The following is an 18,639-nucleotide window of genomic DNA, read 5'->3' as shown; positions in this document are numbered from 1 at the left end:
AGGAAATAGAAAATATAAACAGATCAATCACAAGCAATAAAATTGAAACTGTGATTAAAAATCTTAAAATGTACAAAAGTCCACGACCGGATGACTTCACAGGTGAGTTCTATCATTCATTTAGAGAAGAGATAACACCCATCCTTCTCAAACAGTTTCCAAACAATCGTAGAGAAAGGAGTACTCCCAAGTTCTTTTTACGAGGCCAAGATCACCCTAATACCAAAATCAGACAATGATATCACAAAAAAAGTAAGTTGCAGACCAACAGAATTGATGAACATAGATGCTAAAATTCTCAATAAATGCTAGCAAACAGAATCACATATAAATTCTTACACTTCCAAAGATCCCAGGAAACCAGGAGGGTGTCAAGAAAGAATGACTGGCTAGCTTAGCTTTCACCAATCTTATATTTGACATTCTCCTGTGTTCACCCTATAGTCTAGGTTCATCACATTAACACCTCTTGATCATGCCATATATCGATCCTATTTGTTCCTCCAAAGACAAAGACATTTAGCTCACTGTGGCCAGTCAGCTTGTCTAATAAAGTCAAATTGTTTTCTAAAGAATCCTTTATTACCAAACTCACAGTAACCTTAACTCAAAAGATAATTGCTCTTTGTTTAATCATATAATCACATTTTATATTTATAATCACTGTAGCACTTATATTGAATTACAGTTTTACAAAGTTTACTTCTTTTTAAGTATAAACAAATTATACACCTACTTACTATAGGAAATGTAAGTAATTTGGGGAAGTATATGTGCTTTTAAAATAAAATTATGTATAATTTTGTTCCTGGTTATTATTTTTCCTAGTATGCTATACTGAGCATCTTCCTGTGCCATTTAATGTATTCTTTGAGAACATGATTTTGAGTGGTTGCTTAATGTTTTACAGAATGACTCATTTTTACGCTATTAGTTTGAAGTTGGGTTTTTTTTTTTTTTTGGTAACACTGTGATGAAATCCATATGCATAGTATTTTATTGTATCTTTAATTTTTTTCCTTAGTCAGGAACTCCAGAAGAAAATTACCAGGTTGAATAAAATGCTATAGTTTTTTGTTTTCACTTGTTTTTTAAAGCGCATATCTGGCCATTGGCACAACTCTTGTTTATTCCCAAAATTTTAATTGATTTTCTAGTAAGTATGGTTATTACCTTCAAATATTGATGGTTTTATGGTATTCTCATTCTTAAATGTTTCTCTAATCTGTGGTTTGTGTTCTCCATATTCTTCACTGTTTCTCTTATTTTCATAATATTTTCCTCTCCCTCTGTGTACTTGAAGGGCTCAGATTTTTTCTCAATGTTATTGTAAGTCTTCCACAAAATAAATTTCTTAATAATAGTGATTTGAATTCTGCTATAGTATTTTGTTCCTCACATTTTACTATTAAAAATACAATCACACAGCAAAGTTTAAAGACATTTATTATGATCTCCTGTATATATACCACCAAGATTCTCCATTAATGCTTTATTGAACTTGATTTTTCACACATCCATCTAACTCTCTATCCATCTATTAATCCATCATATGTTTGATATATTTAAAAGTAAATCCAGACATCAGTACACTTCTCTCTAATTATTTTAGCATATTATTAACTAGAATTGAGTAATTGTTTAAAGTTTTTTAAGTGTAAAATTTATCCACAGTTTCATGGAGAAATGTTAAATAAGCATTTGCTGAGTTTTGAAAAATGCATACACCTGTGTGACTCAGCCACTAGGGATATAAATCATCACCATCACCCTTGAAAGTTCTCTCTTGGTTATTCCGGTCAATTCTTACTTCCACTTCCTTCCAGCAGCAGCCACTATGATATTTTTCATCATAGATTAGTTTTAACTCTTCTAGAATTTTAGGTAATTAGAATCACACAGTACACATTTGTTTTTGTAAGCCTCCTTTCACTCAGCATAATATGTTTGAGATACATTCATATTGTTTTGTGTATCAGTATTTCATCTCTTTTTATGGCTGAGTAGTATGACATTGTATAGATACACTGCTGTTTGTTTGTTTGTTTTTTTTAACTTCTATTGGTGTACCCAGATTATTTCAGTCTGAAGTTCTTTTGATACAGCTGCTATGGATATTCTTGTACAAGTCTTTTGTGAACATGTTTTCTTTTCTCTTTAGTATATACCAAGGAGTAGGAGTGCTTGGTCAACTACTATGGTTTTCAATTTCCTTGTAGTCCTTTCTTATCACACCTGGATTCATCCTCACCTAAACTATAGGTGCTTATCCTATCCTGCTGTTTTTTTCTTGTCATTTGTTTCCTCTTGACCTGCACTTTTCACTTCATTGAGTCCACATGTTTTTGCATAGTATTGAAATTACCAGACAATTTCTAAGTACTTTTTATGGTTCTTAAGGTAAATTATTTCCAGAAAACATACTCTGTATTTGAGCTTTTAAGTTAATATATTCATTTCCTTCTTTGGCAACATTTTGGCATGGATCCTATCTTTCTTTTTTCTTTTCACTTATGCTTGAACAAGAGATTGGTGCTGACCAATGTTTGCTAACTGGGTGATTGAACTGCCTTGATTTTTTTTTTTTTTTTACTATCTTGCATAATGAGTTACACGCAGCTAATAGCAGGTGGATGAGCATCACTTCTTATGCAATTTCCAATTTCTAGCAGATATTCAAGAACATGCTGGGTAGAAGTTTCTGCTATGCCCACGGTGTCTTGTCTGATCCTCCAAGCTGTTGTAACACTGGGAAAATCCATAGGATTTGCTGAAACTGTGGTGCTGTCTCTCTCTTGCATATTTAGTGCTTTGTCTGTGGATGCATACACTCTAGGTCTCCGTGGAACACCACCAATTTTCTCTAAGCCCCTTGCCCATAAGTTGCTATTGATTACGATTTGGTGGACGTATAAAGATTTGGCGGAGGGGGGGACCGAATCAATTCTCTAGTCAGCACAGAAAAGTAGAACCCTTGGATTGAGGGGTGGTTTCCTAGAATCCCATTTGAAACAGATAACCATTGGCTCAGCAAGAAGATAATTAACAGTTGAGAAAATATATCTTTTAAATTTTCTTCAGGCAGGCAAAATTCTCCTTATTCATGAAGTGATACAGAATTAGGGCAAACATTTATTTCTGATGTCTAATCTATCATCTTTAAAAATAATGGGAGCAGTTTTATAATTTTAAAAGGTGTTTATTGGTCAAACTTGGTGTTATTGTTATTGTGTAGGTTTCCTCATTTTTCCATGTTTTATTGAGAAATTGGAAAATATAGCTTTAAAGTTGCTACTCTGATTTCATCTTAAAAGTGAATTCCTGATAATAAATATGGATATCATATACCAAATCTGATATAATAATAACAAGCATATAGTGCTTGCTATATAACAGGTACTCTTGGATAAATTAATTTAGATGTGATTCCTTCCTAGAATGTGAGATCTTTGGGGGAAGTGGTATTTATAGCATTGGCATTTGGTAAGTGTTTGACATACTTAGTGAAATTAATGGTGACATTGGGAACTGAGTCAAATATTTACCTGCGAGAGAGTTTCAACTAAAATGAGAAAAATCATTTTCTCTATCTCTGTCACTGTGTCTCTGTCTATATCTATCTCCAACTCCTTGTCTCTCACCCTTTCTCATTTAGTCTATGGGTTTTAATGGGAATTGAATAGTTTTAAGGTAGTTTTTAAACAAAGATGTATGAAAACAATTGTTTTTTTAAAATATGGCTTAGAAGAAGATATTACCTTTAAAAGATAACCAAGATATGCTGATTCATCTAGCAAGATCCTATGATGCTAGAGGCACACTGTGCAAGATGCTTCAGAGCGTGGTACCCTGATGACCCTCATGGTGCTCCAACATAGCCATGTAAACAAAGAAATCCTTATGCAATATACTGAGGGCCATAAGGAGTTATGAATAAAGCATGAAAAGACCAGAAAAAATTCCCAGATTTCCAAATTCTGTGAGGTAAAGTGTATAGATATTTAGCCATTTTAAAGATGAAAAACTACATGTATCCCAGAGAAGTTAGTAATTTCTTCAGCTGATTATAGGTAAGTGGTTGAAATGGACTTAGTTCTCACTAATTTAGTCTGGATTAGTCTGTAGACCAGTGATCTTTCTATATCTTCATGTTGATTCAACATGACAGTTTTCTTCTTAAATCCTGGAGAGAAGACTCCAGAAGGCTGGATTCCAGCTTATTCTGCCTGACAGAGGAAAGCATGTGTTGGGGGGAGAAAGTCTCATTGGTGCCCTTGTTGGGGCTTGTGATAGCTACCTGGGGTAGACAGTCCTTCCTGAGACCCCTTCCAATTTGGCTTGCATGAGAGAAGACCCTGAGTAGGAGCTCAAGGAATCCCTCAAAGCAGGTTGGATGATAGTCCCGCATTTTCTTTCTTCAGGTCTCTTATTCGGTGTGATATGTACCTCCACAGCTGTGGCTGCATCCCTCATGGGTGGTGTCATACAGGTAATGACAGACCTGAGAACTTATTATTCTTAAATAAAACTAGGATAATCATATTAGTAAAATCAATCATTAAAATGGACATTTATAGAATGCTTATTATGGTCTAGCTGCAGTCTCGAATGTATTACCTCATTTGATCCTCATCACTTCCCTAAGATGTAGTATGAATAATGTACTAATGTCACAGGTGAAGAAACTAAGAAGTAGGGAGGTGAAGAACTGTCCCAAATTCGTATAACTAAAGCATAATAGACCTTGGAAATGAGCCCACCTCTACCTATTAACAATGCTGAACCACCTCCCATATGTTCAACTCCCTGTTCAGCTTATGTCAGCACTAGAAAGTGCTGATAATCTGTTTCAACATTTGTTTTGTAGATGATACAGAAAAAAATGAAAACATCCTGCTCAAGTTCTCCAAGCTAGTTAGTGGTTAAACCATGTTTATGACCCAAGTCTTCTGAGCTCCCCCTTTTCCTTCCTCAAATTGCCCAGCTCACAAAACATCATCAGATAAGCAATCTTCATAGTCTACATCAACCATCTTAATCCTATCACATCTTTGTATAATTTGAACATCCTATATATTTTCTTGGCATGGTTTAGGTTTTCAATACATGCTACTTAAATGTAGAAATGAGTGAGAGTGAGTGAATAGTCATCACTGACTTTTATAGGATGTGTTTTAGTTTCCAGAGCAGTGGATCTTGCTTGATCTTTCCAATGACTCTTTACATAGGTTCCATTATTTCCTTTTTGAAGTACAGGAAACTTGGTTGGCTAGTTTAGTACCACAACAACCATTTCATCCTCTGTCTTTATAAGAGAAGTTGTGGGACTGGAAACGTCCTGTCCTCTGTGCCAAGTATGAGATATATTTAATCACAGGTACTTGCTGATCTCTTTACAGCTTTTGAGGACTTTGATATCTCCCCCTCCACACAGCAGAACTGACATGTTCATGAAGTTGTCTTTAGTGATCTCAACAGCATTTTTTAAGGTTTGCATGCTTAGTCACTAAGTCATGTCTGACTCTTTGCGACCCTATGGACTATAACCCTCCAGGCTCCTCTGTGCACGGGGATTCTTCAGGCAAGAATACTGGAGTGGGCTGCCATTTCCTTCTCCAGAGGATCTTCTTGACCCAGGGATCGAACCCAACTTCTCCTTTGTCTCCTTCAATGCAGACAGATTCCTTAGCCAGTGAACCATCGGGGAAACCTCTTTTTAAGGTTTATTTCCCCCCATTTCCAAGTTACCTCTGATGTTTTGTGCCCCTTTGTTTTCTCCCCATTTATCCGATCATTATTTACTCTTTTTTCTATTTTTTATTGTGTATAGCTGATTAACAATGTTGTTTTAAGGATGTATCACCATGTCCAATTTGGTGAGAATTTGAAAAAATAAATTGTATTCTTCCAGAGATATTTGCATGTTAAGCTTATTTGCCATTGAGGCATGAAAGGCTCCAGAATAGATAAGGTCTCCTGCAACACTGGTGTAACACGTCAAGCTTATCATGAAGTGGGAGCTGTGAGGGATGCTTGTCCTTATTCAAATAAGTATGCTAGGCTTGCTTCCTTTCTTGATTGGTTAAAATGTGTGTCACAAAGTTCACACAGTTTAGGGGATGCCAGTGGGCAAGAAATGAACACACTGATGTGCTGTTTCCTAGGAGAGAGATTTGTGTCTAAAATGCTCTCCTTGCTTCTCTGAAGACATCTGATTTGACAGGTGCAGAAAGACTAATATACCATTTAATTTTCCAATGCATTACCCTTTCAGAAAACTACAGCACATAGCAAAAGGCTCTGGGAAAACCTAGTAAGCTGTTTCACTTTAAATATGTGACCGAAGAATCATGTACAGGGAGAGAAGATAGGAGGAGGGGCAGGTAGCACCAGTCAGTTCAGTCAGTCAGTTCAGTCGCTCAGTCATGTCCAACTCTTCGCAGTCGCACGGACTGCAGCACACCAGGCTTCCCTGTCCATCACCAACCCCTGGAGCTTACTCAAACTCATGTCCTTTGAGATAGTGATGCCATCCAACCATTTCATCCTCTGTTGTCCCCTTCTCCTCCCGCTTTCAATCTTTCCCAGCATTAGGGTCTTTTCCAATGAGTCAGTTCTTTGCAATAGGTGGCCAAAGTATTGGAGTTTCAGCTTCAGCATCAGTCCTTACAGTGTATATTCAGGACTGATCTCCTTTAGGATGGACTGGTTGGATCTCCTTGCAATACAAGGGACTCTCAAGAATCTTCTCCAACAACACAATTCAAAAGCATCACTCCTTCAGCTCTCAGCTTTCTTTATAGTCCAACTCTTACATCCATACATGACTACTGGAAAAACCATAGCTTTGACTAGACAGACCTTTGTCAGTCATATCAGTAGAGTAACCAATGGAGATCTGATAACTAACGATTTGTGGAGTTCTGTCTGGGAAAAGCCATTCTATCTATTATGTTGCTGTCTTAATGGCCATCAGCTACTGGGTTGGTCAAAAAGTTCATTCAGGATCTTCCAGAAAACTGGAATGTACTCTCTGGCCAACTCAATAGTTCTGCTAAGGGCTGCGGTGACCCCTGTTATTGTTGTTCAGTTGCTAAGTCATGTCTGACTGTTTGCAGTCCCACAGACTGCAGCACTCCCATGCACACCATGATCTCTAGACTTGTTTTTTTCCCCAATTTAAGAAAGTGATCTTTATTTCTTTTGAAGTATTAAAAAAAATACATTCTAGATTTCAAAACAGTCCAACTATCATATGACACACCTCAGGGATCAGAGAGCTCACCAACAGGGGAGGTAAGAAGATAATAGTAAGATGATAATAATGGTGGATAATATTTTGGGAGTGATTATCATGTTCTCCAGAGTGCCCAGGTTCTATTTAGATTCTATTGGATTCCACATTGAATACTCTCAAACAGGCACACACACAAAAATCCTAGGAAGCAGGTATTAGAAGCAGGTATTTTGATCCCCATTTGTCATCTGAGAAGGCTAGGACACCTTAGTCCTGAAACACATTTCTTTAGCTGTGATCCTCTCCTTGCAGCAGGGGCTTAAATGAGATTTGGCCATTGGGGGTAAGGACTATTAAATGATCTCTGTCTTCCTTCAATTAAACATACTTAATGACAAAAAGAAAGACAAGAAATTGAAGTTGGTTTTGTATATTACAGAAATATGTATTTTTAAAATCCAGAAACTCTTTGATTTATTTCTCTTTTATCACAAGAAGACTTCCCCCTTACCCGGGGCATATTGGCTAAGGACTTTGTAAGAGATTGTTCATTATTTTTCTCTTATGGGGGAAATAAACATTTTCCTAATTTATTGATTCTCCCATATAATAGCTAGTAAGTTAGCTTCCGAATTCAGCAACCACAGCCACTAGAAATTAATACTATCAATCAGCAGAGAAAATGTGAAGACTATTAAGTACTGACTTTGGGGAAGAGTATCTACTGTAATTTTATCTATCTCCATCTTGTCAAAGATCTATCTGTGGCATTGATTTCTCTAAAAATTATCCTGGAAAAGCAATCATAACAGTGCATTGTAGCTCATTTTTCTGGACAAAAGAATTTATATTATAGCTGGAGTGGACTTGAAGTCCCCTTGGTCCTACTTCTATTTTTTTTTTTAAAGAAAGAAGACTCTCTGAAGTGAAATAAATCTGAATTAATAACTGAAGTTTCACCAGATCATATTTACATGTGGCAGAGTCAAATGAGAATCTAAATATTCTCTTAGTAATGAACTATTTCAAATAACTTTTTCCCCTTAAGCAGAAAAAAGGAGACCATGATGGTTTTCCATGCTTTTGTCTTTTTTTTAGGTGGGACTTGCTTTTAGAAGAGAAAATATGGGTTTTAGAGCCAAGCAAAACTGACTTCAGACTTTTAAATCTCACCTCTACAACATTCTAACGGAGAGTATACCTTGAATATGTTTTCTTTCAGTCCAAATTTCTCATCTGTAAAATCCAGTTAGTGCTATCAACTAAGCAGGGTAATTGTGGGGATGAAATGAGATCATTTGTTTATAGTGCCAATTCATCTCTATTATCTGACACATAAGACATGGAGCTGGTGCCTGACAAACAGAAAAGATGTATAAACTGTTTAGAACATTCTCATCACAGCCCCTTGATCTAAGAGCCCTGCAGTTGTATGGATAGAACTAGGGTTGCACTGCAGAGTAGCTTTGTGTGTGTGTGCGTGTGTGTGTCTGTGTGTGTGCATGCACACACATACTTAAGTCATGCTTCCTTCCAGGATTATCAGTGCCTGCGTATGTTCAAGACTTTCGAAAAGCTATGGCACAAGACTATATAGATTGATAGAAAACTAGTTTAATTAAAACCCATTTCCAATTCACTGGGTTCAATAACTTAAAGGCTAAGAGAGATGGAAATGCATTTGCCAAACTCCCTCTATATCCAAAAGAGACGGAGCCGTAACAATGGGATATAGGATATGGAGTATCCAATGGCCTCCCCACCATGTTCCAAATTAATGCTGCAACATCCTTGAGGTATTCTGGTGAGATAGCAAGAGGGGGTTAACAATTATTGTCAAAATAAAGAGTTGTTCAAACTAAATTAAAACAACTGGATCAACTGCATAAGATATGCAACCAAGTTATAGATGTATTTATTAAATACATTGTTTAAAAATCTTTCTTTTTAAAAATTGTGTTACAATTCCCTTACCATGCCGTGTTAGTTTCTGCTGTACAATGAAGCGAGTCAGTCATATGTATACATACATCCCCTCCCACTTGGGCCTCTCTCCCACCCCCCTACAAAAGCTTTTTGACAAGATAGAAAATATAAACAAATCAGTAATTTCCAGCTTGCGGGAAAACTTATTCTACTAAATCCAAATTGTCTGTGTTCACACATACACACACAAGTATGTTTATAGATATTTTTGGTTTTTTGCATAATGCTTATCAATGGGCCCAGAAGGGAGAAATTATTTTGAGAAAGCATATGATTAATAAGTGACAAGGTCAGGACTAGGACTGTATTTCATCACATGTCCAAGAAAGGGAGTTGGTCCTGGGTGGGCCACAGATTCAGGGGACTATAGTTTGTTGATCTGATCTGCTTTGCTCCACAGGCTGCCCTCAGCATCCACGGTATGTGTGGGGGGCCAATGCTGGGCTTGTTCTCTCTGGGAATCTTGTTCCCTTTTGTGAACTGGAAGGTAAGTCTGCACACTTCCCCTCTGCACACTTCCAGCTGAGACCAGGCCCAGACACTCTCTCTTCTCTCAGTCCTCCTTGGAAAGGCCATTTGTCTTTGCCAGAAAAAAATGAGGTCTTCTTTCCATAGTAGATCTAAATAGAGCCCTAGCCCTCCAATCTCTGAATCTGTGAGTCTGTATTAAGAGCAGAAAACAAAGTAAGAGCCAGTCATGAAATATCATATGTTATGGCATCAATGCGAACTCTTTAGGGTTTAAGTTGTCTTCTCTAAATTAAGAGCCCACAAAATGAAATATAAAACAGATACTAAGATCAGAAATAGTTTAGTTAAAACCCAACTTTGAAAACTTTAAAAGTGTAAATTTTCTTTTCTATATTTAGTTACCCCAAATTATAAGTAACTTAATTAAGCTAATTAACTAATTGAAGAAGGAGAGAGGAGACCAGCCTGCATAATAGCTGAGTATTCTTGGTTTTGACAAAGATACAAATACTAGATACCATACAAGCTAATGTGTGTGCGTGAGTGCTAAGTCACTTCAGTCGTGTCCAACTCTTTGTGACATTATGGACTCTAGCCCACCAGGCTCCTATGTCTGTGGGATTCTCCAGGAAAGAATACCAGAGTGGGTTTCCATGCCCTCCTCCAGGGAATCTTCCCGACCCAGGGATCAAACCCACATCTTTTATGTCTCCTGCATTGGCAGGCAGTTTTTTCTTTACCACCTGGCACCACTGGGGAAGCCTCAGTACAAGCTAATGGTATGTCCTTAAGTAAATGTTGGCTGGATGACTGTGTAGTAAAAATAAATCAAAGGGATCACTTATTTGGAAATGTAATACAATGCTCTGTTATTGCAAATACTTTTCTGATCATTAATTTATGGCATCTGGTGGTACTAGTGGTAAAGAATCCACCTGCCAACGCAGGAGACTCAAAAGATGTGGGTTCTATCTATGGGTCTGGAAGATCACTGGAGGAGGTAAAGGCAACTTACCCCAGTATTCTTGCCAGGAAAATACTATGGACAGAGGAGCCTGTTAGGCTACAGTCCACAGCGTTGTAGTCAGACATGACTGAGCAAACATGTGCAGTGTAGCCCAAGGGCCCTAGCAGTCAAGTCATATTCCTTGCTTTAGTTCCACCAGACAATAACAAACAGAACATTCTGGTGCTGTAATTGAAGAGACATTTTCATGAATAAATAGAGAAACTGACAAGTTGTTTTCTATCACATAGAAAGTTCAGTTATCTGGCACAGACCAGCAAGATTCAGTTTTAGTTTTTGGTGGTCCTGATCCCTGCTGGGTTATTCTGTTTCCTCGGAAGGAGGAGTGAGTGACTCACTGACTTTTAACTTTTGATCAAGAAGTATGACCCTTAAGTGACACGACTAAGATTTACACTCAAATCAAAAACTCCAAACCTGGGAGTCCAAGGACCGTGACCAGCATCACCTGGGAAGAGATATAGGGATAAAAATTTCTGTATCACAGCCTACAGTGGATGTCAGGGGAAAATGACCCCAGTGTCTCCATTATCTGAGGTTTTCCTGTATTTCTGAAACTCTTCTGGGAACTGAGGTTCAACAAGTACTTTTTAGTGATAGGAGGGAGAAGCCAAAAGGAGAAAAATAAATCCTGCTAAAATTTACATAGAATGACCACAATAAAATCTTCCAATGTCTTCATCTAAGGAACAATGTGTTCCTGAATAAGGTTGTTGTGGGAGTTTGAAGGCAGGCAGTGTGCTGTTTTGAGCACAAGTGGCCAGGATTGGGGGTAGAAAGCCAGAATCTCTGAGACATAAGGCTTTTCATCTCATTATTCTTTCAATGCCTTTGATCTTTCAATGGTCAGATTTCTCATTAACTTTTGCTTTTCTTTATCAAGGGTGCCCTAGCAGGCCTTCTGACTGGAATCTTCTTGTCATTTTGGGTGGCCATCGGGGCCTTCATTTACCCTGCACCAGCCTCTAAGACATGGCCTTTGCCTTTGTCGACTGACCAGTGTGGCCTATCAAACGTGACGGAATCGGTGCCTCCAGTGCTGTCCAGCAGGTATTCTCACCTTAAAGATGGTGTCAGGTCCCAGAGAGACAGTCACCAAGTTAGAGAAAGGTGCATACTTCATGCTAGGTCTGAGGAGGCCATCTTACTCTCCTAAGAGAGAGTTAGGTGTTCTGGACGGTACCCAGCAATAAAGAGTGCCCCAGGTTTCTGTAAATATGCATTCCCCTGCACCCCAGTGCCCAAGAGTATGCATTCCTCTGCATCCTGGTGCCCATGGATGAAACTGGCAAGAGCGTTAATTGGAAGTCTCAGTTCTCAGGTCCACTATGCTGTTTCTTCCTTCCTGCCTGTTCTTATTCTATATTTTTTCTTGGAATACTTAATCCTGGCTCTAACAACCTTTTTTTTTTTTTTTTTTGCTTGAATAACAGCTAAGTATTTTTTAAAACCAAGCTGTGGCATCATCTCACATATCAGCCTGCGTTTAACACTCTTTCTGAATATTTTCCAAATCCTTTGTTGCTCTTCTATCAAGGTGTGCTGGTCTATTTTATGATTGTGAACTATTATATGTAGACTTTGTGGCTTACTTATCTTTAATCTCCAGTGTCTGTCACAATTTCTGGCACTAAATCTGGGCTTAGTAAATGTCTGAAATGGAAGGCATGGTCCTTATTGCAATTGTGGGGTAGTAGTAGGACTTGTAATTCAGGGATGGACTGAGTTGAGTGGAATATAAAACACAACCACTCTACAGTCAGTTATTTAAAAAAAAATGATCAAATGGAAAAAAGATAAGCTTTGGGGTTTTGAGAGATTGTTGTTTAGTTGCTCAGTCATGTCTGACTGTTTGTGACCCCATAGACTGTAGCCTGCCAGAATACTCTGTCCTCGGGATTTCCCAGGCAAGAATACTGGCGTGGGTTGCCATTTCCTCCTCCAGGGGATCTTCCCAATCAGGGATCATACCTGGGTCCCCTGCACTGGCTCTTCATCACTGAGCCACCAGGGAAGACCATTTTAAGAAATGCCGAGCCCGCAGACATCCTCTTAGTCACTGTGAATCATGACTTCACACTCAGAACTGAGGATGTGCTGCTGTTCTTCACAGACCCGCCATCGCTGAGACCTGGTATGCCCTCTCCTACCTGCACTACAGCACCGTGGGCTGCCTGGGATGCATAGCTGCTGGAATAATCATCAGCTTCCTAACAGGCCAGTTACATACATTCCTCTTCTTGGGGCCAAGGAAGACATGGGCTAGTCTTATGCATTGCCAAATGAGGTACCCATCTTACAGGCATGATTTGGGGTTCACCACAAAAAGAGTGACCTAGTTCTCAAATGGACAATCCTTAAAAGAACTCTTGGAAGCGTGCAACACTTAATCCAATTTTGCTTTCATTACTAGGTCGCCAAAAGGGCAAGGATATTCCACCACTGCTAATTAGACCAGTCTGCAATTTATTTTGCTTTTGGTCTAAGAAATACAAAACACTGTGCTGGTGTGGAGTTCAGCATGACAGTGGAACTGAGCAGGTAAGCTGATGTTTGAGCTTCTGAACAATGTGAATTGGCTCAAAAGGATTCTGTTTCTGCCCATTTAAACCATCTGCAAGGCTGGGAGTTGGGAGGGTAGCTGGTGGATATGAGAATCTGAAAGAATCTGGGTTTCCACTTCAGTTACTTCAGCTAAATTCCCTGGTAGCTCAGCTGGTAAAGAATCCACCTGCAATGCAGGAGAGGAGACCCCAGATTGATTCCTGGGTTGGTAAGATCCTGGGTGAATCCTTGGAGAAGGGGATAGGCTACCCACTCCAGTATTCTTAGGCTTCCCTGGTAGCTCAGCTGAATCTGCCTGCAATGTGAGAGATGCGGGTTCGATTCCTGGGTTGGGAAGATCCCCTGGAGAAGGGAACAACTACCCACTCCAGTATTCTGGCCTGGAGAATTTCATGGACTAGTCCATGGGGTTGCAAAGAGTAGGACATGACTGAGCAACTGTCACACTTTTGGAACTTCAGCTTTTACCTGAGAACAAAGGGGAGACCATGGAGTGTGATCTGGACACAAACATGTCTGGTATGTCACAGAGTATAAATATAAAGTAAGATTTATTGGTGGAACTTCTCAGAGAAGCAGCAGGATACATACTATCTCCCAGCTCTCCTCTTATCCTTCCAAGAATCGTGTTTAGGCCACACAGGGTGAGGGAAATTGTCCCAGTGCTGTTAAGGTCTAGAGACACTGCCCGAGTATGATTAAGGTCACATCAGCTCATGACCACCATAACAGCCTGACGTCAGACCAGATTGGACTTACTGACTTGATATAGGAAGCGGGGCTGGGACACCCCAGGGGAGCCAGGGAGTGCTATCCTCAACAAAAGGGTAAGATTTGTGTTTCTGCTGTAGGATTCTAAGAGGGGTCTAAGTAAGGGAGAAGGGACTGGAGGCAAAGCCATCTGCAGCAGCTTTGGTGGAAGAGCAGTAACCACTCAGAGTTACTGTGGCATCTGATAACTCCAGGACCTTGACAGAAGCAATGTTTCCTGTTGGGCTTGCAACTGGTTTTATCCAGGTCTGTCTTGTCAGTCAGATAACAGGCAGGAATTTTTTTCCCTTAAAGTGAGGGCTTATTATCTTTCTTTCAAGCCCAGATATTTCACCCTTTCAGTACTCTAGGAGAGGACTCTTTGCCCTTATCACAGGTCTTAAGTTGTCATTTGTTTCCCCTCTACCCAAAGTATGTGAAGTAAAGCTGAGTTTCATAGTTTTTGCTAAGGAGAGTACCTTCTTGACAGGGGCTCAGAATGGGAAGGCAGTCTATTTGCTGACAAGGCAGCTGGCTAAGCAGTGTATTGTTTGGATAAATGAGTTTGAGGAAGTTCTAGGAAAAAAAATAAGAATAATATTATTTACTGCTTTACAGACTTATCTTCCTGGGCACAAATTTCCTGAGATAAATGGGAAATCTTGCTGATGCAGGCAGCTTCTGTTCCCAAGGCTGAGTCTAGAGTGGGAGGGGACACTTAGTTGTCACTACTGGGCTCCTTTGCCAAGAAATAACACTGAGCAGCCTTCTGCAGAGTTCTCATACAGGGCCCCTGTTGTGACCAGAAGACTTGCTGTTCATGGAAAGGAAGAGGGTGACCACCTTCTGAGACACAAGTTTGTCTCTCCTCAGGAAGTAATACTACCGCTTCACAGGACTATTGTACTAGAGACATAAATGTCTTCATGCCATGCACTGATGCATTGTGCAATGCAATTACTGGCTCAGTTGTGTCTGACTCTTTGTGACCCCATGGACTGTAGCCCGTCAGGATCCTCTGTCCATGGGATTTTCTAGGCAAGAATACTGGTGTGGGTAGCTATTCCCTTCTCCAAGGGATCTTCCCAACCTAGGGATCGAACCTGGGTATCCTGCATTGCAGGCAGACTCTTTACTGTCTGGGCCACCAGCTCACTAAACTGCTCTGTTTTTATTATTATGATTATTATCATCATTAGAAATGGCACCTACATGGATTGAGGCATCAAAGCTACCAATTAGGAAGTGCCTTGGGTCAGAGTTATTTGTGCTGTTTTCATATTTGTCTGTCTTTCTTTTCTTTTTCAAAAGGGGAGGTGTAAGCAAGATTCCCTCAGTTTGATTTGGGATACATTAAGACTGTCCCACTAATAAGTATCTTTCTATTTTCCTCAGGAAAACCTTGAGAATGGCAGTACCTGGAAACAAGGGGCTGAATCTGTCTTACAAAACGGCCTCAAGCAAGAAAGCCTGGTTCCAGGCTATGATCCCAAGGACAAAAGCTATGACAACATGGCTTTAGAGAAGATTACCCATTTCTAAGGCAACACACACACACAATACACAGATACACACAGTCCACATACTTCTTTCCTAATGTTTAGTGGGCTTCCCTGGTGGCTCAGACAGTAAAGAATCCGCCTGCAATGTGGGAGACCTGGGTTCAATCCCTGGGTTGGAAAGACTCCCTGGAGGAGGGCATGGAAACCCACTCCAGTATTCTTGCCTAGAGAATCCTCATGGTGGGCTAAGCCTGGTGGGCTATAGTCCATGGGGTCAGACACAACTGAGCAACTAAGCACATTGGTTAGTAGACTTCGTAGTTGCCACTACTAGAAGACAGGTTTGTCTAATGTGTATTTATATTATTTATGACCACAAATAAAATGAATGTTCCCCAGAATATTCTGAAGATTATTCTTTGGAAGATTCCACTTTCAGGTGAGAAAAAATAGACAAGCCTTAAGCGCCCCAGCAACTTTCTTTTTTAATAAATTTGGGCTTGACTTCATCAGAGTGCAAGAATCAGTCTCTTTGCTTTGTGTTATATAAGACTCCAGGAACTATGTGTGTTTGTTGGTTGGCTGGGTATTTTTTTTTGTTGGGGGGAGTTATTTTTTTAGCCATCAAATATCCTGGAGTTTGAGCTTCCCTGGTAGCTCAGCTGGTAAAGAATCTGTCTGCAATGCAGGAGACCCCAGTTCAATTCCTGGGTCAGGAAGATGCCCTGGAGAAGGGATAGGCTACCCACTCCAGTACCCTTGGGCTTCCCTAGTGTCTCAGCTGGTAAAGAATCTGCCTGCAATGTGGGAGACCTGGGTTCAATCCCTGGGTTGGGAAGATCTTCTGGAGAAGGAAACAGCTACCCACTCCAGTCTTCTTGCCTGGAGAATCCCCATGGACAGAGGAGCCTGGGGTGCTGCAGTCCATGGGGTCTCAAAGAGTCAGACAAGACTGAGCGACTAAGCACACACAGCACATACATGTTGGATTCTGCAGGAGGAGAGATGCATATTAAATGCTTCCCTGACACTGTACATAAAACAAGGGAATGACGTCCACCCCTACCCCCATAGCTTACACATATGCAGATATGTCGCATGCCTTCACCCTTCAGGGGCAGTGGGAACACAACTGCTCTTAGTCCTTCCCACAACCCACCCACACACCATTAAGTCCTTTTCTAGTCATTCTTGCTATTACAGCTGTCCTGACCAAGCCTTCAAATTAATTTTGCTCAACACGAGGAGAGACTGGTATGTCTGGTAAATGGGAACAATTATAACGAGATACTCTGCTCCCTTTATGTTCTTAGTGTAGCATTCTTCTTCTCTTCTACCCCCGTACAGTGAACCATGCACTCTGTGCTCAGTAGGAAGTCTGCAGTCTTCTTTTTTCCATGCATGCATGACCGCTCATTTGTTCAGTTGTGTCTGACTCTTTGTGACCCTATGGACCACAGCCAGCCAGGCTTCTCTTTCCGTGGAAGTTTTCAGGCAAGAATACTGGAGTGGGTTGCCATTTCCTACTGCAGGGGACCTTTCTGACCCTGTCTCTGTTGTCTCCTGCATTCCAGCATCTCCTGCATTCGCAGGCGGATTCTTTACTACAGAGCTGGGTAAAGAGCAAAGGCCGCAGTAGGAAGCTGTTAGGACAGTATTGTGCAAAAGAAACTTACAGATAGCTTACCAACCCACAGTGGATTTCAAGAGATGCTAAGTGCCTTGCCCACGAGATTCCTACTTTGTTCCTTCAGCTCATATCTGCAAGCTCACTGTGATCCATCGGGTTAAGGAGATGGAAGTAAAGACCCTAGTAGTTGAATTCTAGAAAATAATTGTTAAAGTTCTGGAGTGAGAGGAGACTATAGATCAAAAAGTGAATTAACAAATGGAGAGTGAATCAAGCTTTTTGGAAGAAGCAAAGAAAGCAAATCCTTAAAGGGTTAAAAAGAACCAGTGCTGTAGATGCTAGATCAAGGAAAGATAATAGAAAACAAACTGATGTCTGTTAGGTGCATTAGGTCAGGGGCCAGGTATTTATTTTGGTGGCCAGGTAAGATGAAGGCCTAGAACAAGTATGTCAGCAAAATAAGGAGAAATGGTTCAAATAAGTAAGGATAAGGAGTCCAGAGGCTGTGTTGTGTCAATGTTACCCAAGAGGAGAAAACTTCAAAAGAAGCAGGAGATGGGGGGAAATTATGTAAACAGTGCTTATTAATAGGGAGATAAACTAGAAAGAAGGGAAAAGAATCAATAGAGGAATTTAAAATATAGCTGGAGTTTATGTCATAGTCCATTGCTTGCCTTCTCTTCTCCAGTTTCAAACAGGAGGGGAAATAATGGGAGAGGAAGAGAAAATTGGGCTATGGTATACAAGAGAGATGAGAAAAATACATTTTGAAAAGAGGAGGAAAGAAGGGAAAGGAAGTACATTGGAGAAAATAATATGAAAATGAGAAGGAAAAGAATTACTAAAAACATTTTTGAAGTACAGCATGTTAATGAAGGTATTGATCTAAGGATTTGTAAATTGAAAATTGCAACTATTTTCCAAATGAGTTAGTGGTTAAAACATTCTTATCAATTAGAACTTGAAAAAATACATTAGGTGAATGTTGAAATCTGGGCCAAACCTCATTGGCTCAGTTAATGGGACAGAGGAGGAAAAAAAATCTGAGGATAAGAATTAGATTAACAGTAGCTCTATCTATAAAGAGATATCCCTGGTGGCTCAGTGGTAAAGAACCCACCTGCCAATTCAGGAGCCATAGGAGATGTGAGTTCTATCCCTGGGTGGGGAAGATCCCCTGGAGGAGGAAATGGCAACCCACTCCAGTATTCTTGCCTGGAAAATTCCATGGACAAAGGAGTTTGGCAGGCTACAGTGCATGGGGTCCCAAAAAGTTAGACACAACTGAGCATGCACACTATAAATACATATAAATATATAGATGTATGTGTATATATATATATATATAGTAGCTATATATATGAACTTCAGAACTTCACTTGGAATTCTGCAAAACTAAAAGGTATCCTATATTTTTCCATTTTACTCACATATTCTCTTACAAAGTTTACTCACAAATTCTCCTACAGAT

At 39.8% G+C, this 18,639-nt stretch overlaps 1 protein-coding gene across 3 annotated transcripts in view; it reads left to right on the top strand.

Moving 5' to 3' along the window:
- Positions 1 to 16,047, top strand: part of SLC5A12 (solute carrier family 5 member 12) — a 52,780-nt gene extending 36,733 nt beyond the window's left edge. For 2 of the 3 annotated variants that reach the window (XM_069553836.1, XM_069553835.1), the window contains 6 exons: positions 4,422 to 4,489; positions 9,624 to 9,710; positions 11,684 to 11,771; positions 12,835 to 12,938; positions 13,135 to 13,262; positions 15,432 to 16,047. In XM_069553836.1, coding sequence (XP_069409937.1) covers positions 4,422 to 4,489; positions 9,624 to 9,710; positions 11,684 to 11,771; positions 12,835 to 12,938; positions 13,135 to 13,262; positions 15,432 to 15,578 — 622 coding nt within the window. In that variant the 3' untranslated portion in view covers positions 15,579 to 16,047. Of the gene's footprint in view, positions 1 to 4,421; positions 4,490 to 9,623; positions 9,711 to 11,604; positions 11,772 to 12,834; positions 12,939 to 13,134; positions 13,263 to 15,431 lie in introns of all 3 variants that reach the window. The other variant, XM_069553834.1, reaches the window with a different exon arrangement.
- The last annotated feature ends 2,592 nt before the right edge of the window (positions 16,048 to 18,639 follow it).

The sequence above is a fragment of the Ovis canadensis genome, chromosome 15 (genome assembly GCF_042477335.2).
Source record: "Ovis canadensis isolate MfBH-ARS-UI-01 breed Bighorn chromosome 15, ARS-UI_OviCan_v2, whole genome shotgun sequence".
Classification (NCBI taxonomy): Eukaryota; Metazoa; Chordata; class Mammalia; order Artiodactyla; family Bovidae; genus Ovis; species Ovis canadensis.
This window is presented reverse-complemented; position numbering and strand designations above follow the sequence as displayed.